At 47.0% G+C, this 26736-nt stretch overlaps 1 protein-coding gene across 1 annotated transcript; it reads right to left on the bottom strand.

Annotated features, from left to right (window-relative positions):
- Positions 1-260: 260 nt before the first annotated feature.
- On the bottom strand, positions 261-20459 carry ERICH6B (glutamate rich 6B). The gene is made up of 11 exons (XM_035316019.1): positions 20096-20459; positions 13784-13915; positions 7432-7553; positions 6396-6500; positions 6037-6191; positions 5397-5461; positions 4682-4827; positions 2924-3012; positions 2451-2603; positions 886-1114; positions 261-394 (listed from the first exon to the last, which is right to left on the bottom strand). Exons 1-11 carry the CDS (start codon positions 20457-20459, stop codon positions 272-274), a joined length of 1683 nt encoding a protein of 560 aa, XP_035171910.1. The 3' UTR covers positions 261-271.
- Between the last annotated feature and the right edge of the window lie 6277 nt (positions 20460-26736).

Consider the following 26736-nt stretch of genomic DNA (forward strand, 5'->3'; position numbering starts at 1 on the left):
TAATCCCACTGATGGAGCTACAATCCATCAGGTGTTTTCAGCGGATGGGGACCTGGTCTTACAAGGTCTTGGTGGAAAGTAGGCATGGTGGGCGTGGAAAAAGCTTTATTTCCATTGCCAGCTGCCAGACTTATCACCTTGATGAAGGAAAAGTAGCTCTGCAGTGCTTATGTAACGATTTGCTGCGTGTCTTGAGGTCTTCGTTTCAGTATTTCATGCAGGTAGAAGATGATGAAACATGAGGAGTGATATCACTGAGGCGCTGGCAAAGCTATTGCAAAACTGCCTCTATTTTGGAGAGCAGGCTCCTGAGCTGAATCTTTTTGGACTGCAGGAAGAGCTCCTCTTCGCTTTCTAACCCTTTTAGCAGGTGATTTGTCTTGGGGTCTTTCAACTGCAAAGAGAGCCCGAGCAAAACGAAGAGTGTTAATGCTGAAACCCCTGAAGGGAGGCTGTGTAGAAGAGCATTGCTTCTGACCCAACCTTTCATGCTTGCCCTCATCCCAGAGGGTCAGAGGTGGGAAACCCAAGTGGCAACAAATACCAAAGGATTTTTGGTTGTTCGTGTCCCCAGATGCTTGTTTCACGTTAAGTGAAATGCCGTTTAGATAAGATCAGGAGCATTGTGTTTGTATTGACATTTATATTAAATGTTTTGAGAAGGAATAGTGTTTCAAAATGAATTTGTGAGACGCGCTGTCCTCACCCGTCAGCGGCAGTGTTTCAATCTCGGCTAAATGTTTTCCTGAAGGGGAATTTCATTAAGATTCACACGGGCAGGAAATTTGCTTTTTCACCTGAAAATCTGTGACCAGGCCTGTGCAGCAGCCCCAGGGAAACTCGGCTTACCTCAGGTGGGCTGCTCCCGGCACAGAAAGTGCTCACCTTGAGCCGGGTCCCCACGTTGAAGTGGATGCAGTTGCTGTGGCTCGTGAACCACAGGTGAATCTGATCCTGGGACACAATCTTAAGGGTGAGGTGGCCGTTCAGTTTCGCGGTGATGGGCTGGAAAGGAGGGCTGTGGACGTGGCGGCTGAGGTCGTGCCAGTTCCAGCGCTTCTGGCTCGCCCCTGCCTGGTCAAAGCTGGTTCCAGCGCAAGGGCTCAGGATGGTCCTGGGGACAAAGATGGGGAGAATCCAGAGCAAACAGCTTCCCCGTCCTAAATCCACCTCTTACCTGCACTGTGACAAAAGTAATTATTATTGCCTTCCTTGAGTCAGTGCCTCGAGCTGATCCACGAGATAGGGGATGATGTTTTAGAGTTATCCTACAAAAGCTTCCTACCCCCAGAGAGCAATGAGCCCCCAGAGGGCAAGGAAGATACTTGGGTGAACCGTGGGCTGCCCCTCTTGACACTGCTCTTCTACCTCTTCTGATAGTTCCTGGCCATGGTCTTTTCTTTTTATAAGCAGTTATACTAAGAGTAGGAGTCCCACACGTGGTCATGGCTGAGGGGGATGGCCTCCATGAAGAACAAAGAGGAGGGAAACACTGTATGGGGAAACATCCCTCATTTACAGCACGCAAATACAAACCAATACTCCCCATCTCGTGGCTCCCGGAGCTGGAGCATCCCCCTAGACGTGGCACACAGGGCCATTTTATCATCCACGTTGCATTTTTCCTGCTGGCGTGTTAGAGAAGTTGATTCTCACCGCCACAGCAAAAAGCCCAGCATTAACTTGTGCTGCAGCTTGGAGGAAACAGCAGGAATAAAAAAGAAAAAGCTTTTTATACATGTATCAGTGGTCACTAACTCGATGTCAGGAGCACCCTGGGGTGGAGGACAGGGCTAGGCTGAGGGGTGGGTGATGCTTCAGTGCTGCTGGGGATCACGGCGGTGCCGAGCCGTGAAAGCCTGGCTGCTGTGTGATGGATGAGAGACCAACGTGGCTGCAGGCAGGCGGTGGGACCTGCAGTAGTCTAACGGTAGTTATTACAACAGCTATTCAAAACGATTTGTAATAGCCGGTTAGACATTTAATGCGTCCATTCATTAGTCTCGACACGGGGGGGACTTGTAAAATTGAGATGGGACTTGACGATTTCACCCAGCTCCTGGCTTTCAAGGGGGAAACTTTGGAGACTTGGGGAGGGGAGGCAAAAATTAGACTTTGAAGGCTCAAACAGCAGCAGCTTTTACAGAAAGCTGTCAGTCACCTCACGTTACCACTCAGACTGCATGAAGTCAGCCACCTAAGTCGTTCTTTACAGCGAGGAGCACTAACTGGATATGAGAAGCAAACTAAAGGCAATGTTGACGTCAAGCTCAATGACCTCAGGTGTTGCGGTGTCCCCTTGGATGCAAGTAATAAGCCCATGCTTTTCTGGTGCGGTGACCTGGGACTCCACAAGAAGCCAGGAGAGAAGACACATTCTTATATATCCCTGTGCTGTAATGGGACCGAGACACCTCCAAGGGCGTGTGGCCCACTGGGCCTGCACCTACCAGATTTGTCCATCAGGGTGGAAGCAGACCCCGTGGCCGTGGCTCCCGAAGGCAGCCCTAATGCCCAGGTACCTGCTGTCCTCCAGGATGACGTAGGTGAACCGGGCTTCCTCGGTGAACGTGATCAGAACGGCCACGTTGCCCGACGGGTAGCTGGGAAGCGGTTAAGGAAAGACAAGCCCAGTGAAAGCCCACAGAAAGCACACGTTGCAAGAAACACACTGTGGGATGCTGTCTGGGGGAAATAACCCATGCCTCCACCGCCCTTTGAGCTGTCAACCCAAAGGCTATCAGCTCTGTAGGCTGTATTTATTAGAAGAGCAGTGCTGACCCACAAAAATAGTGCAGCCAGCCCAAAATGCAGAGGCAGATTACCTACCTCTAGGGAGGAGGAGAGCCACGGTGGTCCACCCCGAGGTAGGACTTTCCCATGATTGCCCACCCCCTGCATGAACTACGTTGGTGCTGGATGCTAAACCTGACCGCTTCCATCTGGGAAGAGGAGAAAAAACGTCTGTCCATCGGAATAGCATCTTCTCACGGGGCCGGGAGAATGGCAGAGCTGCTGGAGGAAAACCACGGTGGTGAGAGGCAGGTGGGGGTGCAGGGGAGCGTCGTGGGGACACCCGCCTGGATGCATGGGGTGCGGGTGCCCGACACCATGCCTTTCCCTCTCCATGCCTGTACCAACCCCAAAATATCGTGCCCTGCGCTCTCCACCTGGCCTTGATATTTCCACTTGCTTCCTTTTTAATTAAAGCCTTTTAAATAACCGAGGGAAGCTCATCCTTCAGTCCTCTGTTTTCACGTTTCATGTAAAAAGCTCAGCTCCTTTTATTTTATGTTATTAGCTGCTCTCCGATGATACAATTTGCCAGGAGCCCTCCTTCCATCAGACACATGAGTAATTTATCCAGCAATGTCCTGACAAGTGAAATAGAAACATTTCTTTGCTGAGGGCTTAGCTCCAAGCACTGCAAAGGAGCTTTGGTGCTTTTTAATAGGAATAAGAAGCATTACTGCTCGCTTCTCCTGGAAAAACGGAGAGCAGCTTGTTTTGCTCGAGCAGGGGGAAGCGCAGCGAGTTTGCTTCTCCCCTTTAACATCATCATTAAGAGCAGCAGATGATTATCGGGTGCAGAAAGGGGCCTTGCTCAGGTTTTGCCTCTCACGGGGATTTGAGGGATGCATCCATGGCAGCTCCCGGGTACCCGAGCAGTGACTGATTTCAGCCCGAGCTGCGGCACTTCTTAATAACCCAACGTGCACATTTTGGCTCTGCAAACTAGCTAAAGATTACTCCTTGGTTGTAAGGGATGGAGGGGAACAGAGAAGCTACAAACTGACAAGCTTGTGCCTGCTTTCATTTTTCAGTCTTTTTATGAGGCTAAAAAAGACAGGCAGTCCCAGGCAGGAGGATTTGCTGCCCCTGTATTTCAGGAGGGGAGAGCAGTATAATGCACTTCTATGTTGAAAATAAAAAAGCCAACAGCATCACTGATTGTGTGATAAATCACGGATGGTTTTCTTGTATGCCTGCGGAAACTGCAGAAATGTTTTCTGGTTCGGGGAGGCAGAGGAGGGGCAGGGGAAGGGGGAGAAGAGAAGGGCCATTTTGGGGGGGGCTGAGGTGGTGGTGGTGGTGGTGGGGGGCAGCCACCCTCTGGCTGTCAAGTTGTTCGACTTGGCCTGGGACTAGCAGCTTTCCAAGGGGTTCCTAGCTCAGGAGCCCACATCCATCCCCGCCAGGAGGTTTGGATAGGGCAGCCTGGCTCGGAGAGTGAGAAGGGTGAATGGTATGGAAGAGAGTAGAGCAGGGCTGAGGTTTCACTTGGGGTGGAGATGGCTGACTGGTGGCATTCAGCCTTCAAGCTGCACAGGATGGTCCCTAAGTAAAACACTTACACATGGATATCATCTTTGTAAACCTCCAGGGATGCCAGGCTCAACTTTCCTCCCCATCCACCATCACCTGGCTAAGTTCATCTTTCGACAGCAGGTATGTCCCACCAACGTGGTGCACTCACTGACAAACATTTCATCATTTTGCTGAACCAGCATCTCTCCTCCATATCTCATAAGTGGTATCTAAATGTGCTATAAGTGGTGTCTAAATGTGCTTTACTGGAAAAACCTGACTCTTATGGGGTATGAGCACACTCAATGCCATACAGCTCTCTGTGATCCCTGCCTGAAAAGCAACAAGAAGAGCTCCAGCAGGCTATGCCCACCTTCAGGTGCTCTGCGACACAATCACTGTCCATCTCAAACAGGTCTTCTGGAGGTGCTGATGTTGGGCGGTGCTTTTTGGAAGGGACAGTCTTTGGTCTGACAGTGTATTCATTTGGTTTTGAGAGTCTGAAAGAGATCCTGGTCCCTGAATAAAAAATAATTGGAAGGTTGGTGTGGAGGGAAACGTGATGTAGGTCTGTTTCTCCAAACTTTGTGTATTGGATTATTTGGAAGGGAGAGGGAATTGAGGGAGGGATTGGGGAGTTTTTGGATTGTTTGCTTTGTTTGAGAAGAAATAAGTGGGAAGGGAATATCTAGCCTAAATAGTGTGGGGTAGGGGCTGTGACACTGTAGGATGGTTTTCCTAAGAGATATAAGAGATCTCCTTGCTAGAAACAATGAAAAATCTAGCTGAGAATTGCTTATAGTGAAGGCTGGACTAGACATGAGCTGACAAGTTTCTTCTGTACCCTCCCCTGCTCCTCTCATACATACAACATGTAGCTGACAGGCCTCACAGGCAGGGAATTACGTAGACCTGTGCTTTGAGTAACCACAAAGGTCCTTGATGACTCCTCGTTAGGATCACGGCACCTCTTACTACGTGAAGGACTGCAATCCCTGCTTCTTCTCTGGGTGCCCTGAAGCTGCTGTGTGCTTCTGGCTCCAAATCAAGCCCAGCGATCAAAGCAGCTCGCCAGCAAAGGTACTTACAGGCAACAAATCTCAGGTACTGCTGAAGTAGTTCCCTGTAGCTCTCAAAGCCTCCCTCATCCAACCTAGGATTAAAAGCAAGCAAACAAACAAACATAGCAATGAGGGTTGAAAATAAGATCAAATTGTTGGCTGATGACACAAAATCTAACGGGAAAAAAGTATCTTGTGATGTCATTTCAGGAGGATTCACCTGAAGCAATGAGGATGGCTGCATGTGAGATTGTCACCACAGATGGCTTTTGTAGACGAAGAAGAGAGACTTCACCAACGTGTCCTGCCCCTGACTGCTACTCTTGTAATTTGGGGGGAAATTTGGCTGGCAGGACCACGTGCCGCATGCCACATACACTGCTGAACACTACAGACCCCACAGAGAGTCCAAAAGGTTCAAATCACATCCCACCCAGAGATGCCCTGTGCGGCATTCACTTGTATTGTCCTTCTGCAGCTGAGGGGAATTTCAGCATGGAGATCTGCTGACACTTACATGTCAGACCCCGGAGGACCAAAACAGTGGGAGAAAAGGGAGAACAGAATGAAGGACAGATAACTCAAGTGCTGTGGCCTGGTCCATGCCCTCCGTGGTGAGGTGAGTGTGCCCCAGCCAGTCTGCAGCCGGTCTCTCTGATTTCCTTACTGTTGCAGCAGCTTCTCCTTGATGCTACTCCGCAGCTCAGCCTGCCAAGGGTTGGCGTGGGGAGCAGCATCCATCTCTGCCTCTGCTTCATCTTCACTCATCAGGTCTTGGATGACATTGTCAAATACCTTCCTGTAGCTCTGGCAGCAGAAGAGCTGTGGGGTGCAGCACCCGTCAGGAGCTGTGGGGCTGGGAACAGGCTCCTGGGAGGACCAGGAACCTCCTCACCCTTCAGCTCCCTCCACCCATCAGCTTCATCCCTTCCTCTCTGCCTCTGCCAGGAGGTGTTTGCTCTCCCTTTTGCCATGAAAAAACCTGCTGATATGGCAGGCATCCTCACACCGTAGTGGTAGACTCACTTTTTCCTGAGGTTGTTCCTTCAGGTCAGCCACTGTTGGGACTGGCTTCTCAGGAGTGCTGCAGAAGGTGCACCTTGCAGGAGGCTCTTCAGTTACAGTAGTTTCCTCAGAGGACAAAGGAAATTCAGCATCAGGGTCAATTTTTATTTTTCTTTTTAAAATGAATTGGGATTGAATCTAGACTGCTCCCATAAAAGCAACCAAACCCACTGCATTCGGTGTAACACCAAGCCTCTTATTTTTTGTGCACATATATATATATATATATATATATATAGTCAGGAAACTCAGGCTATATTTATGTATGCTCCCAAAAAAGTACAGTTGTTATGTGCACTCTTCCCTTCCTGAGAGCTCAATGGAGAGTATTAATTGATTTTCATGTGAAAATGGGAACAACTTAATTTGTCTTTCTTTTAAGATCCTGTGAAGCACTGAGATTTTTTTTTTTTTTTTAAAAAAGAGCAAAATAAAACTCAAATGAGTATCAAAAAGCAACTCCTGTTTCTTCTTTAAAAACAAAACCCGGAGAGAATATGCAAGACGTGCTCAGTTTTTTAGGCAAACTTCAAGGGAAATGAGGATGTTTTGTTCCCCAGCCACTGCTGCTTGTTCTTTTCTTGCTTTATCAATCTTTAGGATGGTCGAGCCTAAGTCTCTTAAAGGGGGGAGCTGCCGCCCTTTTGGGCAATTTTTATTCTCAGAGAAGTTATCAGAGAAGAAACATCTTTCCTTCACCCTTGAAAACCCCTCTCAGCTTAAGGAGTGTCTGATAACCTTTCTGAAAGGCATCTCACCAGAGTGGGCCAATCCTGCACCTCTTGGCTCTAGATACAGCCACGAGAAATCACCAGGGTTGGCAGGAGAGGGAAACAAGCCCATCTGAAAGTCTCTGATGGCCAGATGGAGGCACACTCCATGTGACCCTGTGTCTCAGATGTGCACTGCCAGACAACAACAACAAGAAAAACCCAAACAAGCCACACCAAAAAAAGGTGCTTGTCACAGTAATTCCTGGTCCTCATGCTAACCTCACCTCATCTGTATAGAGGACAGCTGCCGTCTCGTCATCCTCGTGCTCTTCTCCACTGAACAGTGGTTCCTCCTCTGACTCTGTCCTTGGACTTCCCTGGGCAAGCTCGACAGGCTCACACACAGCTTTTTGCAGGGAAGAGCTGCTGGTTAGCTGTTATTCATCAGCAGCCACAGCTCACAGATTAGTGTGCTGCACTTTTCTCAGATAAAGACTTTGCCATCCATTGCTTCCCTTCTGCCTCTTCTCCCTGGGCCCTAGGACATGTGTATGCCTATTTGTGCCAGGGCCCAGCTTCAGCAGAAAAAAGGGCCACCACTGGGTCTCCTGTTGGTCCCGTACAGTTTGGAGGAGGGGGCAGATGCATATTTCAGCAAGTAACATCACCCCCCAATCTCTGTGTGCAGCGGGGAGTGGATGACGTGCTAGTTAGGCACATTGCCATCGATTCCCAGCACCAACTAACCTCCAGTGGCATCCAAAAAGTTTGGGAGGCTGCATTTCTACCCTTTTCTTGGGGCCTGGCACTTCAGATTTTCAGCGAGGAAGCTGCTCTCTTAGCCTAAACACTGTCCGCTGTGTTTTCAAAGTGTTCAAAAGCAATCTCAAAATAGAGGTGAGCAGAGAGAGGAGAATTCTGCTGATGATATTCAGGGTGGCTGAGGCAACGAGCTGACTGTGAAGAGTCACAGAAAGACCCCCCTGGCACTGAACAGGAGGATAATAAAATCACAGGTAAAATCTGATGTAGATAAATGTAAAGTGATGCGCATGGGAAAAGACAATCCTAGCTTTACATACAAAATAATGGGCTCTGAGGTGGCTATTTCCACCTGGGAATGGAATTTTCGGGTTATAATAGATAGCTCTATGCAAATGTCAGCTCAATGCTCAGCAGCAATCAAAAAAAGCAAACAGAAAGCTAGGAATTATTAGGGGTAGAGAGCAAAACAGAGGAAATCATTATGCTGCCATATAAATCCACGGGCTCCCATCTCTTGAATGCTATTGTGCAGTCCTGATTCACCAATCTCAAATATGATACAGAAGAAATAGAAAAGCAAGCTACAGAGAAAGGCAATTGAGGATGATCAAAGGCATAAAAGGGCCTCCATTCAGGGAATGACTGAATAGATTAAGACTTTTTTATCTTGGAAGAAAAATGACTGAAGAAGAAATATGACCGAGTTTTGTGATGGGAAGAGTGGCGTGACTGGGGAACAGCTGTTCACATCATTCAGTGCTCTTCAAAAGAAAAGGATGATCACCAGAGAAAACCATCAAGTGGCAAGCTCAAAATAAACAGAAGAGATTCTTTTTAGCTGCCATCCTCCTTGCCACGGGGTACGGTGGCTATTTAAAGTCCGCATTAGTTCAATAGGGTGTTAGCTAATCGATGGGAGAAGGATCCATCAAGGGCTATTAAACACAGAGATGGTGTCTACAGCACAAGAAGCTCCTGAGTCACAGATCACCAGGGGATGAGAGGGTATTCTGGGAAGCGTACAAACAAATGTTGGCTCTATTTTTGTATTTCTTCCTGAGCATCTGCTGGCTCCTGTCCAGGGCAGGATGCTGGGCCAGGCGCACTTCTGGGCTCTTTGCAGTCATTATGTTCATGTTGGGCCACTAAGGCAAAGCAGCTTACATATAGCCCGAGGTGTCTCTGCTGCCCGACGTAGCTTCTGACACAGCCCCCTGCATCACAGATGCCAACTCGCTGGCTTTCCAGGCTGAATACACCAGGCATGATTTTCAGCCTAAAAACACTACCACCAAGACCCAAGGGCAGCTGCATCCCCTCTTCCTTTAGCTCCAAAAGAAAAAGCCCCTGTAGGCCAACCACTTTAGAGCACGGACCTCTTTTGGGGAGATACCTCCACTGTGGAAGAGGAAGCAGTGACCTCTGTGACCATCGGTGGGAGCCCTGAAGCAGGCTGTAGTGACTGAGGACCAACACCACCCCACCCAAGTGCTGGCTGTCCTCTACGGGTCTGTGTGTCCCATAGCAAAAGGGACCCTTGCAGACACCAGACTTGCACCATCTCCTCCCATGGTCGACTCTGGGACCTGGGGAAGCCTGTCCAGTCCTCCCGGCCTGCAGGGACATCAGGCGGCTGTGTCTCAGAACAAGGGTATCTGGTGGCACTCAGCTCACCTTCCTCTGGCCTGGCCTGGGTCATCTTGTTTTTTCTACTGTTCCAGGACAGCACCCAAAGAAAACATCTCCTCTTCTGCTTATTATGCATGGTTACAAAAGATGGGAGAGCAACAAAATGCAGATACACATTGGTTTGAATGTCCAGATTTGATTCACTCAGGATTTCCCCTAGTAAATTACAAAAAAATAAAAACATTGGGAGACTTCAGTTGCACAACATATAAGAGCTTCTTCTGGCCGAAAACTCAGGCTGTTTATGACAGAACCTCATATACATTTCCATCCCTGTGCACCTTTCCAAGGTTGCCTTAAAGCTCCTGCCTTGGCTCTTTACCAGCTGATGGATACGAGCCAGGAGCCTAACTTTGCACCTCATCTCCAGCGAGAAATGAGAATGAGGGATAGTGGCTATTACAAGGTAATCACGCCCCGGGGGAAATTACTGAGCTCAAGTATCTCTGCTCCCCAGACCATGGTAATCTCCTCGCACTCAGCTAGCCCTTGGCAAAGCTTGTCAGGGCAGGCTGGCTTGTCACTCCCAGCATTTACCGGCCTGCCCTATTTCTGGAGGTGGCCACATCTCCCGAGCAGCCTCGTGTTGACATTGTGTGCTCCGTAATGTGGAGGTGAGGCTTATTTTCCGAAAACCTACCATTTTTACCTATAAAGCCTTATCTAAAGCAAATGTAAGGCTGAATTCTGTTTGTATTGACACCTGTGCTATTTTGCAGCAGCTCCGAAGGAGTAATGATGATATACATTGAAACAGGAGGGCAATCAGACACCTGTCTGTTCGATTGATCTGCAGGAGAGGGAGTACAAAAAGCTCTATTACACATACCGAAGAAAATAATCTGATAGTGATTGTTATGGGGAAAAAAAATTCTTGCCCCTAGATTTCCATTAGGAAGGAGTTCCTGCTGTGTTTGGCTCTGTATGGAGATGGAGGAAAGCTGAGTCCTGAAAGAGTGCAAACTGCAAGTGAGCAAGAGCAGAAAACCTTCTTCCTTCTCCTCCTTCTCCTCCTCCTCCTCTTCCTCATCTTCTTCCTCCTCCTCTTCTTCCTTCTCCTCTTCTTCCTCCTCCTCTTCTTCCTCCTCCTCCTCCTCTTCCTCTTCCCCTTCCCCTTCCCCTTTCCCCTTCCCCTTTCCCCTTTCTCCTCCTCTTCCTCTCCCTTCCCTGTTCTGAATACCCACTGGTGCTAGAGAGATTGTTTAGCCATGGAAAGGCTAAAACATCAATAATATTTGACTATTTATTTATTTATGTGCATTATGTATTATACGATATATTTTCAAATTGAAAATATTTTTTATTTATATATCATTATAAAAATATAATGAATAAATAAAAGCTGGGCACCCCACAGCCATACACCTTTTGCCTAGGCTGCCCGTGCTGGCTCAGGTTCCTAACTCCCTTGATTGCCTTATTTTAATGTGGTTGTGCTGAATAATACATATTTCTCGTGAAGAAAAAACAAGCATTTCTGTGCAGGGAGAACTTGGCAGCTCTGAATACTGAGCAGCAGTTTCCTCAAAGCAGTAGGATTCAACCTGGTAATCAACACTATTAGCATTAAAAGGAACTGTCTAAATGTCAAGCCCGTTCAATAAATAAGAGCTAGCACACTTAGAAATAGCTTAGAATGGGGAATTAAAAGTTTTGCTGCTAATTATGTTTCTTATTTTGGATTTTCTGTCAATTCTAGCTCTTCCATTCAAATGAGACAATCATTTGCTGCCAAGATGAAGGAAATGAGATGGTCTGAAAGTGGAGCGTGGGCAAAGCTGTTCATCCATAGCAGAGTTAAGAGGGAACGCAGTCCCTCTCACAAGCCCCTGGAAGCACCATAAGGGTAGGGTCTGCAGACACTTCAGTGACGAGTATCCCCATCCTAGGGCACTGATCATCAGAAACACTCCTGAGGAGAACATCCCCCATGGCCAACCTCATTGCTCTTTGCCCATAGCAGCTTCTGACCCAGTGTCATCTCAGCTGGGGAGAACCAGCTGGAGCCAGCCTGGATGGTCTTATCTTCCATGCCCAGGTGTAGCACAAGCAGTCAGATGCCCCAACACCTCAATACCATCCAGCCCACCAGTTGCAGCAGCTCCTCCAGTACCTCTCGTTCCCACCAGAGCTGGGAGATGCCAAGAGATGTTTTGCAGGAAATGATCTTTTCTGTGACTGCAAAGCCACAGATCCATGAGCCCCAGGAACCCACGTGTGATTTGGACTTGTAAAAAAAGAAGGTCTCAGATGATGTTTTACAGCCACGGCCTCCATGTTGTCCTGCAGGATTCAGCCCTTGGCTCCGAGCCACAGAGACCAGTGCCAGAGGAATATCATTTGGGTTAGGGGAAAAAAAAGGGTGATGGGCTGGGGATAGCTGGATCCTGCAGGGCTGAATCTGGCCATAAGACAGCAAGGGAAGGAGGGCGAACTCCTCTAGCGAGCCAAAAGCATGTGGCGTGCTGCCCGGGAGGCAAGCAGCAGAAGCAGGGGGTGCAGCTTGCTGGAGGCAGGTTTTATAGCAGGCTTAGAAACCAGCAGTGGCTTTAGCAATTGACCCTGCTCCTCCAGACCCAGCCACCTGCAGCGCTGCCCGGGTGGAAGCAGCTCGCCTACGTCTGGTGCTTTGATGCAGTAATGACACGTAACTGATACTGATGGCAGAGGCTAATCCGCTCTGCCCTGTAATGTCCCCAGTCAATCATGCAATATTCTGTTATTGGAAAAACTCATTTTTGCCCCTCCGATGGTAATCAGCGTATGCCCCGAAGCACGAGGCTTGATAGCCCGCGTAATTTGCAACCTAGCTCAGTGTAACTGCGGATGTTAATCCTATTTATATGAACGGCTGACAAGCCACGTAGGGATGGGGGGATGAGCTGCGGGGTGGGGGAAATCTTCCAGGCATCCTCCTGCAGATTTCAAGCTGCTGCACCCCACTGATAGGAGATGGAGAGGCTTGGGGTGGGCAAAGGGAGGGAGCCCAGGCAGCAGCTCTGCTGTGGCGCCCCGTGGTTTGCTTGGCACCCAGTGCTGGAGCAGACCTCACGCCGAGTGCAGAAACGTGTGCCAAAGCCAGTGGGACTGTTGTGAAAGTGAAAACATCCAAATAAATATACATATATATATATTTTAAAAAAGGAAAACAGACAAGATTCTCCTCTTTCTGCCCTTTCCCCCTTTTTCCCCTGTGCAAGTGCTTTTTATCCAGAACAGAAAGGAAGTGCTTTGCTGTCCCAGCTCTTTCTTTCACAGCCTCTGAGGACTGCAGATACCCAGACAGAAGAAGAAAAGAGGAGTTATGTTTTCTGCTACATTTTGCCACTGAACTTTCAATGAACAACAAGCAGAATCATCTTGCTGAGCCTATTTCCCCCCTCCCTCCCCCCCCGGCTCTCTGGCATCAGTCTCTCTGCTTTTCAGTTTCCACTTGGCTTTCCAGATAAATTTCTTCTCTCCCTGGTTTTGCTTCTTTAGTTTATATCCACCTCCTCCTTCAATGTCTCTCCTTCTGCTTTTCCACCTTCCTTCCCCACTTCTCTCCTAACCCCTATTCTTGTTTTCCTCTGCTCCCGGGGTCTTTCCTCCTGAGTTTTCCATTCATTCCTCCACAGCTATTGATATTGTTTTACTTCTCTGATCCCATATTTCTTGTTCTCTTTCTCAGATTCCCATTTTTCCTTATTTTTCATCTGATTTCCCAAATGTTTTCTTCCTTGAAAACATATGTTTTTCTTGCCCCTTGTGGTCTCTGACAACCCTTGCCCCACTCATCTGAGGTGGGTCAGAACTGGAACCCATCGAAATTGGGGAGGAAGACCATGTTTAGGAAGAGGGCTGAGACCCTCCAGTCTAAGGCTGGTGCTGCTAGGCATTTGCCTGACCCTGTCCTAGAGGCCACCTCTCGTATTCTGACAAAAATGCTCCAATTTGCATTTCCCTCCTCATTTTTATTACGGCTGCATCCAGCATTGCTGGTCCTCCATTACCACCAAACATTGCTAATCCCTGACCCATGGTGGCAAAAGCAGGACTTCAATGGTTTGGCCACCCTCATGAGCAGAACATTTTCTACTTTAGCTAGGCTTTTCTAAGGGCCATCATCAATGGCAGATGGGCATCTTGAAAGCTCAGTTTCATCTCGTGGTTGCTGTGATTATGGAAAAGGTCTCACTGTACCTTGCTCACACATCTCTGCTTGGTTATCTTCCTCTCCTTCCTCAGCTCCTGCCTCTTCCTTGGTTTCAGCTGGCTCCTTGCTCTCTTCTGCCTCGGAGAACATCTCGGTGTCCCTGAGGAGCACCACCACATCTGGAGGGAAGAGCAGAAATTCCCACAGCGTGAGGACACAACATCATTGTGACTTCCAACTGGAGCCAAGTGGAGTATGGACCACGTATCTCCAAATTCTGCTGCATTTCTGTGACTATCAGCTGCCCAGATGTCACTTGCACCCCACTGCACTGTGCCCCAAAACATTTCCTGGCCACGAGCACAGTCTGCAGCTTCCTTTGCTGGTGACTCTGCTTGGCAGGGGAATGTCAAAGCAAAGTGACCCTTGGAGGCCTTGGGAGGAAGCAACAAAAGGGGGGATGAGACGGGGACACAGCTACTTGTTCATTTATAAAATCTCTGGAAAATGTATTTCCTCACCTCGCCAGGGTGTAACAAGACCTAAATACATTAAATATCCCTCTTGCTGTGGTTCCAGCTGCAGGGCACAAGGACAGCAGTGAGGTTGGGCTGGTAATATTTTAATTGCATCCATTAATATATATGGAAAGGAACAGATGAGCATTTGGGCATGTTTGCTGCTTTCTTTCTGACCTGAGAAAGAGCTGTTGCAGCCAAAACCACATTTTCCACCCCAGCTGTATACTACAATTGGTCTAATAAAAATGAATTTCATTTACCTACAAAAAAAATCACTGTTCTGGGCACTTTATAGCAGTAAAGCACACTGTTTGCTATTCCTGGCCTCCTGGAAAAGGACAGCTCTTGCTGCCTGTATGAGTGAATGCACGAGACACGTTACAGCCAAGTGAGCACTGCTGTAGGAGTCTTCACATGGTAGTTTTCTAGGCTCGATCCTCCACGCACTTAAATTGATTTTGCAGTCATGGTCCTCCTGGGACGCAGGGGCAGCTGCTTCAGGTTTTGGACAGTTTAAATAAGATTAGGTTGGGATGCACACACCAGCCAGTAGCATTTGCTTCCCTCTGTGGTCCTTTAGCATCCCTGGGACCATGTGCAGGCAGAGGTACGGCCTAAAATTGGTGTAAAAACCAGAACCTGCATCTTCTGTGGACTTGGGGCTGCTCCTGCCACTGACAGCCCTGGAGCTCTCTTCTCCTATTACTGAAACAGCCTAAACATCATGTTTTAGTTATAAAGTGAGTTTAGTGGGTGGAAGGGTGGGAGGGGAAGGGGGATTAAATTTACTGCTTCTGTGACTACAGATCTGAAATAAATCTCCGATTCAATGATAGATCAATAACACCAAGATTGGGTTTAAATTATTAATAAACTATGAGAAATGAGGATAATTATTCTATGAGTCACAGCTCTCTAATGCACTGCACATTTTTTTTCCCCGAGACATCTGCATTGAAACACGACCTGCCTATCTCTTGGCAGCAAGCTGTAGCTAAGAAGCGAATGCCTTTTGTTTTGCTAGCTAAGCATTAACAAGCCCTCACGGGCTGAGGCAGCCTGGTGACAATGTAGGGCTTCTCTCACGGATAAGCACGTAGAGCAGGAGCCCCTAAAACATTTAGGTGCCTGGCGCGCCCCTGGAGATCAAAGCAGCCTCAGCTCTTGAGCGTCCTTCTGAATTTGGATGGCTGGAGGTGGAGGAGTTGCATTAGCCTAGAAGGAGATGCTGCCCTTGAAAAGTGACCTTGGGCTGCTGCAGAAGGTGTATGGCTGGTGGTGACCTGGGTAAGACCAGGCTGCAGGAGGCATGGACGAGAGAGATGGCTTTTGCACGTTGCTGGTAGCCCACAACAGCAGCAACCTTTCAGCTTCACTTCAAGCAGAGTTCAGTTCAACCCCTCTCACGGGGCAAAGAGAGAGGATGGATTCATCAGCCTGAGGAGGCCTGTGAAGATCAAGAGGCTGAAAACTGGAATATTGCCCTATTCAGGGTCAGGAGCATCCTTGTCAACTCAACCAGCTCATGTGGGCACAGCATGGGCTGGAGAAGCTTAGCACCCCTGGGTCTCCTCCTGCATCAGCATCCTTCAGCTCCAGCACCACAGCTTGTGGTGGTGACAGAGGACAAACCCAACATTGTGGCAGGCCCAGACCTTAGCACCAGCACCATCTCCTTGGGGGGATTTCCTCAGCTCACTACAAAACTGGCTTTTTCCTTTGCCTTGGCACAGTGGGATGGGGATTTAGGGGCTCGGGGCACTCTTGCTGATGCTCATCCGCCGCGGTGCCACCAGCTGAGGTGCTGAGTGTGGTTTACCGCTGGGCGCTCACTGGTGTCTACGTGAAACCCCTAATAATGTGGAAAGCCAAGCAAAGCTGGATCTAAGGAAAAACGCCGCAGGGCATTTTGAGCCTTAATGACAGGAAGGGAACAGAACTTAGGATATCGGTTAATGAGAGGCATTTATCCTTGTCAAAGTGCTCCAACTGCATCAGAATTTCCACTGAACAAAACTTATTTCTGAATAATATTATTTTTAAAGTAAGCTGATGCCAAAAAGCCGCTTTCCAAAGCAAAGCCACAATTCTGGAGTACTTGGGACGTTGGGCAGGGTCACTTCAAATGAACTCACCGTCCTCCCCAGCAGCCAGGGGCTCATCTGAGTAGCTCCACTCCGTCTGGGTCACCTCGTCCTCCATCTCGTGCCTTCTGCTATGGTCACTGCAAAGAGGTCACACCGGGTGGGATGCTCATGGGCAGTTCACAGCCACAGGGGAAGAGGGCTTTGGGGCTTAGGCAAGGTTTCCCAGCAGTGACTCATGGTGACACCAGTCCTAGAGCCCCTGCTTTGCTCTTCTTGCCTTGCACAGTTCTGCAAACAGCACCAGGCTGGCATGGTCCACCGTGCAGCATGGTTTTTGGGCCACCTGAGGCATGGGAAGCAGGACTTTTCCCTTGTCACAGCATGTCCAGCACAAATGGTACTTTCCAGAAACCTTCCCACTCCCTCATTTTTATTTATTTATTTATTTATTTTTTTTTTCCTGAAGTTAGCTGGCATGAAGATGCCAGAAGTGTCTGCATGAAACCATTTTGAGCTTATGACACAGAGCTATGAAGGTGTCTGTGCAATGCAGGGAGAATTTTGTGATTGCCTCTGATCTACTAATTCAAAGATGCCTGTGGCCTCAGCAAATGGAAAAAAAAAAAAAAACAAACACATGGGAAAAAATAAAGGATGCTGAACAACCTGTGAGTAGGGCCTGACTCAGTCTGAATCAGGGAAGGAGGGAAGGGCTTCTGATAATTTTGTTTATCTGCATTAGTAACTGAAGGATGCCATTATAGACTACTGCTTTTTTATTAGTGACCTACAAATTTTAAAGTTTTTTGGGCACATCTCTGGGTAAAAACCCGAGGGTTTTTTGGGGAGCAGCAATGCTCCGGTGCTTCCATCACTGTCCCTCTCTGAAATGCCCTCACTTCCTCCTTACCTGCGAGGGGCAGAGGGCCACAGGCAATCTTGTAAACCCTAGGACTGATTCTCCTTCGTGTTGCAGTGGGGAATTTATGACCTTGTAATGACAAAAACTAGCTGTGTGCTCATATAGCAATACGACAAGCCTTCCCTTTTCCCATGGTGCCAAGCACACGTGGTAATGTCATTAAGGAAAAAAAGCCCAAACATCAGTCAAATAGTAATAGAATGAACGTTATCAATGGCACCCGGTTCATTGGTAAGATTACCAAAAACTCCAGAGATGCCATCAGTGTCCCTTTGAACACACCAGACATTGACGGGCCCACAGACAACCACCGGCACAGGCATCGCTTCCAGTTTATTAACAGGAGAGGCAGAGCAGCGGCTGCAGGGCTGTGGGTGTCTCAGGCATCCTGTAAATCTCCAGCTGTTTGGTGTTCCTGCTGCCAGCCCACGTACGGCATAAATACAGCTTCACCTGGCTGCGCGATACAGAAAAATTGCTACCAATTACTCTGCTTACTTGGATTCCCTTGGCTTAGAGCCAGTGAGACGAGCTGATGGGGAATCTGTCGCCGGTGCTGGAGGGGAGAGAGAATGGTTTATCTTAAAAAGAAATCATCTTTTTGTATAGAACAGCAGGGATTTTCTTTCCCTTTTTTGTTTCTTTCTATATATATTTTTTTTCCTTGAGATTTCTTGCCATTTCATTATTTTGTATTTCAGATAAAACCTCCCCCACCTTAACGAGGAACATTTTTTCCCTATTGCTTTTAGTGGTATAATAAATTGCAGGCGAGCCAAGAAAAAGCTCCCAAAGAACAAGCCTTAAAAAGTGGTTGGCGAATGAGGGCAGGCTTTGCAGAGGAAGAGACAAGAGTTACAAGCTAATTCCCTTCACCTTCCCCTGCAGGTTTCATCTTGCAAACAACTGCATGCAACCTCGGTGCCAAAATCCCAAGTGGCGTTATTTCCAAAAAATCAGGAAAGCCTGAGGGAGAGATTTGGGGCGGGCATTTGCCGAAGGTGGTGGGAGAGGAGAAGGACCCGTTGCAATATGGAGGCTGGGGAAAGGACATGGACGTGGAGGCATTTGGGGTGGGTGAGAGGTACGGGTGCTGTGCAGTGGGGTGGCAGGAGAGGTGGTGGAGAAAATGTGGAGAAATAAAGGATGTGGGAAAAAGAGAGGCATGGCTGTGACAGGGAGACAGAAAAAGCATCAAAATGAGGCTGTGCTGCTCAGACTAGATAAGCCATTCTTATCAAATAAGAAAAACAATGAAAAGGGATTGAAATGGGCCAAAGAAGCCCCTGAATTGCTGCACTGTACAAAGTCTTGAAGACATTTTAACTCTAGGGAGTTAATAGGGACTAATAACTTAATAGGGACCTATTACGGCATTCCCAGCTACATTTGATTTTCCTTGGAATGCATTTCTAAACAGTGGTCCTTTACCAAAACAGGCTGAAAGAAACCTCCTATTTTATCTGAATTTTAAATTGCATGTTTAAAATCTGTGGAAATCCAAAAAGAGGTTTCCTGGGAGAGCCCTGCGAGAAGTTTCTGCACCTGGTCACTCGTGGCTGCTATTTCAGATCCTTTGACTTTTGCAGTAGTAGATTTACCCTCCAGGATGCTGCTCACGTGCATGCCTGCTAAGAACACTTGGTTTCCATGCGGAAAGCTCGTCAAAAGAAATAAACCTTATATGTGCAAGCAGTCAGTTGTTCTCATTCTCGGGGGCAGGAAAATTTGCATTGAAAAAAGATATGCAGAAGTGAGCAGAAAACATTTCCGTGGCCAACCCCCAAGGAGGAACGATGCGTGAATTCTCTAGGAAACTGCTGACCCTTTACGTGAAGGGTTAGCCCAGCTCTTTCATGCCAGCTGTGCATTTCTGGCTGTGCGAGGGGCTGTCCCACAAGTAGGTGGAATGCATGGTCATAGAGCATTCAAAGAAGAAATATGGAAATAAGGCCAAACTTTCCTCTAAAAACCTTGCTTAGGATGAGGCCAAGCTGCCTGGCTTGGGTCCCAGTTTGGCACCCAGTCTCTTTTGCAGAAAGCCAGACTTGCCCTAAGTAAGGAAGCCTTTGCTGTTCCCCACCGATGCTGTGGGTCCCTCCCCAGTGGGTCTGGCTTGTCATGGGTTCCTTCCTCACCCACTCCCTGTGACCCTGTCCTGCACACAGCCACAAGCCACCTCCTGGCCTGCAAGCAGAGATGGGCTGTGTCATTGCAGTCAAAATAGGACAAATTATTCCCACCCTTAAAAAATCTTTTTTTTCCCCCCTATAATTTAAAGTGTTTATTTATTTATTTATTTTTATTTTTTGTCCTTTCCATGGATTAACCACATTTCTGTCTCTCTTATCTGCCTCCAAACACTAGTTAGATTACTTAATGAGCTGTAAAATATTATTAAAGGCATGGCGTATGGGAAAAAACAAAAACAAAAACAACAAACTGTAAACATAGCTTGAGATATCTAGCAAGAGACAGTTGTCTAATACACATTTGCTGGCATATGCATGCAACACAGCAACCGTGACTGCTCCAGGCAAGCCTAAACCGTGGTGTTTTGAACACCTCGGACACTCTGAACAACTTGTTTACTAAAATGGATGGGTTGCAGCTAGACCAGTGCTTTCCATTTGTGATGAACTGTCCAAAGGCTCTGTTGCTGGGGCTCAGGTCTGGATGCTGTGCTCCGTGCCTTGCCCTCACGGCTCACTGCCATTGCCCCAAACAAACCAGCCCATGCATGGCACTCACATTTACCATATATAAACAGAAACTGAGAAACGATCAAGGACAGCTGCCTTCCTTCTAACAGGCTGCTGTTAACAATGCCTGTTAATAGTTTACCTTTCTTTGAAATTACTGCAGAAGTCTTCCAGCAAACACCTTTGTTATTTTCTCTCCATTTTTCTGGAAAGGATGAGGAGGCTCCTTCAGGCTCTTCTTCCCAGACAAGATCTGTGCTGGTTTTCCTACTTTTCTCTTTGCTGGAGAGAGCAAGATTACTCTGCTTAATATAATCTCGTATTTTCTTGTTATTGAAGGCTTCTTTAGAAGTTGCATACTCCTTTTCCAGCCTTTTTACATTTTCCACTGTGAGAGCAGAGCTGGAATCTGATGAAACGGTCCCAGGGGGCAATATTTTTGGTGGGGACTGGTTACTGCCAGAGCGTGACAGCTTGCGTCCATTAGACATATCTGCAATGCATTAAGGAGATGAGACTCTTCAGCAACAGGCAAAGTCAATTCATCATTCTGGTAACAAAGAAAGAAAGAAGAGAGAAATCCCATTAGTCATTTACTCCTGACGGGCGTATTGATTGATGTAGTTAAAATGTTCACACTAAGATAACCTTATTAGATTGAAAATCACTTTCTTTTCAAGAGGATCTACTAGGGCTACAATTCAACAAAGCACTTAAACGAATACCTGATATTAAGGGCAGGCCGAAGTCCCATTGGTGGAATTTTGTTAAACAGATTCCACATACCACTTAAAACACCAAAGCTTAAGACACTTTAAAAAGCCTAAACAGACCACAGAATGCCTGCCTCTGCTCACAGAGACCCAACGGTGAGCAACCAGACACCTTGTGTCGTAACACTCAATGGTACCCTCGTCCCCACTAAGGCTGCACTAAAGATTGCATCAGTGATTTTGTTATTAACCCAGTTTGCTTTGGCTGTAAAATGCTCTATGGCTGAAACTTATTGTAGGCAGGCTGGAACGGAGCACATTTAATACGCATTACCTGTTATCAGACAAATTGTTTTGGATATTTTACGCTACACACTGATGAAGAAAACAAACAAAACAAAACAAAACAAACAAAACCAAAAACATACAATGGAATCTATTGAATCGGTTTATTTGGATCTGCTGGTGGCCATCTGACCATGCCAATTAAATAAAGGCAAACAAGAGCAACTCTCAAAGGACTTGCAGTGAATAAACCCAGGGTAAATGCCACATGATTTTTGTTATTGCATTATTCTGTATAGTTGTGTGTGTCTGAGACATAAACTAGTTATAAAAAGCGACTCGCCCTGCTGTTCGCAATATCTGGTTAATTGTGTCTGCATCTTCCCTTCATCCACTCGGCCTGTTTAATGTCAAAAGAGAAGGGAGGGAAAAATAATAAGGTTAGTTTGGCAGCACTAGTGCCTTGCAACCTCCCTTTCCCCTGCCCACTTCTCCCTTCCATTTCCCATTGGGCATGATCCTCCTCTGCTCACAATGACTGCAAACTAAGACAGGTGTTTTACAGATGCAGGAGGCCCACAGCATTTGGGGCACCCATCAGGATCACCTCCAGACTGTGCAGCCCTCTATGTCCATGTGGGCAGAGTGGTCAGGGGACCATTCAGTTCGACCAGAATTTTGCCTCTTGGCTGGGCTTCTCTGGTGGGGATCACACCAGGAGGTACATCTCACTACATTGGCACCTGGTGAAGATCACTAACTCCAGTCCTCTCCATTTGCCTTTCAAAGAGCAGCACCATGTGGAGGGGTGCCTGTCTGGGAAGGCTGGGGAGTCTGCATTATTGGAAATTTCTAGACATACGGCAAGTAAAACAGTGCAGCACCATCCACTGTGCAGACACTGATGAGGCAGGGTCACAGTCAGCTCTATTTTTGAGAAGAAATTCTTCACTCAGAGGGTGGTGAGGCACTGGTACAGGCTGCCCAGAGAAGCTGTGGATGCCCCATCCCTGGAGGTGTTCAAGGCCAGGCTGGATGGGGCTTTGGGCAACCTGGTCTGGTGGGAGGTGTCCCTGCCATGGCAAGGGGTTGGAATTATGTCTTTAAGGTCCTTTCCAACCTGAACCACTCTGTGATTCTATGATTCTACTCTGTTGACAATAGGATTTATCACGTACTAAAGACTGAGATGTGTTGTTTAGTAGGTTTCAATCCACAGGGCTGACCTAGTTTTTTTTTTTTTTTTTTTTTTTTTTTTTTTTTTTAATTAAAATTCCTAGCAGAATCAAATCAAATACTATAAAGAGACACACATATAAAGTATCACTACTTTTCCCTTTATCAGTTAAACTTATAAATCTTATGAGAAGAAATCACTGAGCTGGCTGGACAAAAGATAAATTCTCTAACTGTGTATTGGTTCACATTAAGTTTATTTATTTATTTTTCTTTAATTATCCTCTTATCCTTCTCTCAGGATATATTTTATCAGTTGTCCAGTACTTTCCTTCTGATCCAGAACATCTGAAAAACAATATCAATGGTGCAGAGTGACCATTCAGGTTTTTGTTTTAGTACTATTTGAGCTGGGCTACCTGTCTACATCTGCTGATTTTAAAGCATCTATCTTTATTAGTGGCAGACTAACACTTCATCCTTTGTTGCTGGAACAGGAAATATCTCACTATCATACTGTCTAATTACATTGCTTGTTTTTCAGCTCCTTAGAAAACTAGCTTTTTATTTTTATTTTTGGAAAGGGTCTGTTATTTCTGCTTTTTATGACCAATGCTATCATTTCTCTTCTAAGAAAGTTCTTATATTCCTTTGCTTCTTAACCATACTTTAAAGCATTTCTGATGTCAGTAACACTACTGATCATTGTACTACTGTCCTTTTCCTTCTTTTGTCAAGTTTTCATGGTCACAAACCCACAGAACAAGTCAGGTTGGAAGGTGCCTCTGGAAATTGGCTGGTCCAGACCCTTCCTCAAAGCAAGTCCACTAGATCAGGAGGCTTGGGGTCTTTCCCAGTCAAATCGTGAATATCTCCAAAAACGGGGATCCCACAGCCTTTCTGACCGCAGTACCTAACGTGTCTTGGTGGCTCTTTGCTACACTTTTTCCAGTATGCCCATGTCCCTTGTACTGGGGAGCCCAGAACTGGACACAGTGCTCCATATGTGCCCCACCGGTGCCAAGCAAACAGTGATAATAATATCCCTCCACCTGAGGTTTGGAAGTAATAGAATCACACCACCACAGCATGGCTGAGGCTGGAAGGGAACTCTGGGGGTCACCTGCCCCAAGCCCTGCTCAGGCAGGGACCTTGTATTGGGTTTACGTGGCAAGGTTTTGGTAGCAGTGGGCTGCAGGGGTGGCCTCTGTGACAAGAACCCAGAAGCTGCCCCATGTCAGATTAGGGCCAGTTTCAGCCAGCTCCAAAGGGACCTGCTGCTGCCCACAGCTGAGACAATAGGCAAGGTTGTTTGTACCTTGGTGAGAGCAGATTTAAGAAACAGAAGAAAAAAATGCTCCACACCACCAGCTGGGAGAGTGAGGAGTGATACCCAGCCCTGCAGCCCCCAGGTCAGTGCAGCAGGAGGGCAGGAGGTGCTCCAGGCAGGCAGCAGCAGTTCCCCTGCGGCCTGTGGAGAGGCCCCTGGTGGAGCAGGCTGTCCCCCTGCAGCCCATGGGTCCCACATGGAGCAGATCTCCACGCTGCAGCCTGTGGAGGAGCCCCCGGTGGAGCAGGTGGATGTGGCCTGGAGGAGGCTGCGGCTCATGGAGAACCCCCGCAGGAGCAGGCCCCGGGCAGGAGGACGTAGAAGAGGGTGAATGGGGGAGAAGATGTTTTTAGTTTGTTTTTCTGTTTCTCACTGCACTAGCTTGTTAGTAATAGGCAATATATGTTATTAATCTCCCTGTGATGAGTCTGTTTTGCCTGTGATGATAATTGTTGAGTGATCTCCCTGTGTCCATTGAAATGGACTTTTTCTCCCTGTGTTGCTCAGCACTAAACTAGACGGCTAACCCTCTGATAATCCTATATCTAAACCTTCAGGCCAGACAGCCTCTGTCTCTGTGCTCATGCTGTACCTCCAAGGCTGAGCTTTCACCCTCATTGGGATGGTCCTGCTGAGTAATATGCATTACAGTAGTTTCTAGAAGACCCTCTCCTCGTTTTTGGCTCATCAAAGCTGCATAGCTAATGGATCAGCAGTTTCACCACCATTGGTAGAAATGCAGTACTTGTAATACTCATGTTGAACTTTTCCAGGAAATTGAAGAGGATCAAATGAAGCATTTTATTGAATTCTAAAGAGGGTTGTTTTTTGTGCGTGTGCATGCTTGCTTTCATCAAAAGAAATGTTCGAAACAAAAAGCCCATGGCAAATTAGAGGGATGACATGCCACATTTTGAGAGTGCCAGAATTAAAAAATTCTGCTTTGGAATTTTGCCTCCCTCTCTCTATCACGAACCATTCTGGGATTTTGATATTAAGCCATCAATTTTTTTTCTTGACCTGATACGTGCTTTCCTTACAAAACCTAGCCTTTTTTTTTTTTTTTTTTTTTTTTTTTTTTGCAAAATGCAAATAAACATTTCCCCAGTCTGACCAAATACTACCACCACACAAAGAAGAGTGCTCTTGCTCCTGTAAGCTCAGAGTTCATGTATTAAATAGAAAAATCAGCCACATCAGAATGTCAGGCTTAAAATCTAATAGATAACGGTAAGCTGCCCATTACAATGCCACAGGAGATTGTCCACAAAGCATTCACAAACACATCTGCAGCAGAGCAATGCGTCTCCTCCAAAGCCCTATCTGTCCATGACATCAGAGCTCTCCATAAAAAGCAAGTGAATTTAAAGCCACATTTATTGGCTATTTCCTCTCTGAAGCCTCACTTTCTGTATATCTCTTCTGTTCTTATAATAATATGCTGAAATCTAGTCAGAATATTTGAATCTTGGAGAAACAAAACACAGCTGAAGTAGCTGGAAGGCTAAGGGCTTGGGAGGCAATTTCCTCCGATTCATCAGGAGACAAAGGGAGAGTGATGATTTTGTTCCTGTTAATAACAGCCAAATTGCCTTGCTGGCACAGTTGCCCCCATATTTTATTCGCTCTTGCTTCCGTGCCCCACCTCAACCACAGCCCTGTGACCATGGCCCTTGGGTTGTGGTCCTCCTGGGTTTGAGTGCAAGGACCAGGAAAACGTTGCCCAGCAATTTTGTTGATGAGACACAGCATCCCTGGCCAGGTGCTGCAAACACGTGGTCAGAGATGATGCCTTCCCCACCAGATCATCCCTAGGGAAAAGGTATTATTTGTATGGCTGTAGCTGCTCCCCAGACAGCTGCAGAAAGCACAGAGCACAATGCCATCAAATGAGGATTAAACTCAGTGCCGTACCAAGAAATGTCAACTAAATTAATTTCAGTTGTAAGCTCCCAGCGCATGTCCCAGAAGGGCTGCTATGTACACAAGGCCAGAGAGACTTTCATGCACAAACGTTACAGGGGGATTTCCACTCTGCAGTGGGTCTGGAGAGAATTCCGTGTAAATGTGAGCTTGGCCAACCTCTGCTTTCTTTGGTATCTCAGGGTATTTGTGCTTGCAGAGGGAATCTTGCTGACTGCTTTCCTAATACAGTGCATAATATAAACACATATTTACAAGATGTACATATATATATTTAAGTATTCATGGGCTTTAATTAGAGAAGAAGTCTGTGAAAAGAAAGCAGAAAGCATTTCTGCCACTGCAGTTGTGTCCAGACTAGATCTCCAAATTCCATGTTATAACCACTATCCTTGCAGAGAAAACAATCTCCTAAAATAACTCCATCCTGCACTTTCAAAGGCACTTGGAGAGTAATCGTTTGCTGTAAATCACAGAGAAAAATCTGGAGTGGGATCCTGTTGTGCAGCCCTGGCACCTATGGCACCCCTTACATCCATGAGTGCCAGTGGGTCCGGCAGAGCCGGCTGTGCTCATCACAGCAGTACTCTGTGGTCCCTCACTAAGTGTACAAAGACTAGACTACTTCTGCAGGAGCACAGATGAGAACCAGTTGGCCAGCACTCACCACCTGCAAATAAAGAGTTAAAGTCATTTATTCTGGTAAATTGGAAAAGAAATTTCCTTTCCATTTGTAATATATAGGTGCAAACCCTGCTTAGGAGGGGCATGCAGAATCAGACTATCAACTACTGGTATTTTAAAATAAACCTGTTTTTTTCAGATCCCATCATCTGGGCCATGGAACAGATAGGGCATGTGCTGTTCAGCTGAAGAGCTACAGTTCATGAATATTCTTCAGCAAGCCTCCCTGTTCAATGGGATAGCAATTACACGACACAGTAAAATGCAACAGCTCATGTCGTAAATCGTGGTCATTAGTGTGTATTCTGGGGTCTGTGTCACAAGAGACAGAAGAAGCCGGCTGAAATGAGAGTGAATGCGCAGAAATCCTTCAATAATGCTACTCTGCAAGGGCAAGGACTTGTCCGACAGTGCCACGGGAGATTTGCTGTGCTGGGCTCGAGGCAGCGTAGAGCTGAAGTTACTGCTATCCGCAGTTTTGATTTCTAGCACTGCAGCATGTTGCGGGCAGAAATGTTTTGTGCTGGTTTCTGCACACAGGACCTGACCCTCTCATCCACACAAAGGTCTTCTGCTGGCAGTGGTTTTAGCAGGGTCCCTCCTGCTTCACACTGAGCAGTGCAAGAGCAATGCCCAAGCAGTGCTGCCTGTTGCCCT

Source organism: Oxyura jamaicensis, chromosome 1, assembly GCF_011077185.1.
Source record: "Oxyura jamaicensis isolate SHBP4307 breed ruddy duck chromosome 1, BPBGC_Ojam_1.0, whole genome shotgun sequence".
Classification (NCBI taxonomy): domain Eukaryota; kingdom Metazoa; phylum Chordata; class Aves; order Anseriformes; family Anatidae; genus Oxyura; species Oxyura jamaicensis.

Coding starts and splice junctions, on each gene's coding strand:
- ERICH6B (XM_035316019.1), bottom strand. CDS start 20,459: ATGTCTAATGGACGCAAGCTGTCACGCTCTGGCAGTAACCAGTCCCCA. Junction 13,916..20,095: donor GAAAGGTAAACTATTAACAG/GCATTGTTAACA, acceptor TCTTCCCTCCAG/ATGTGGTGGTGCTCCTCAGG. Junction 2,604..2,923: donor GATGGAAGCGGTCAGGTTTA/GCATCCAGCACC, acceptor ACCGCTTCCCAG/CTACCCGTCGGGCAACGTGG.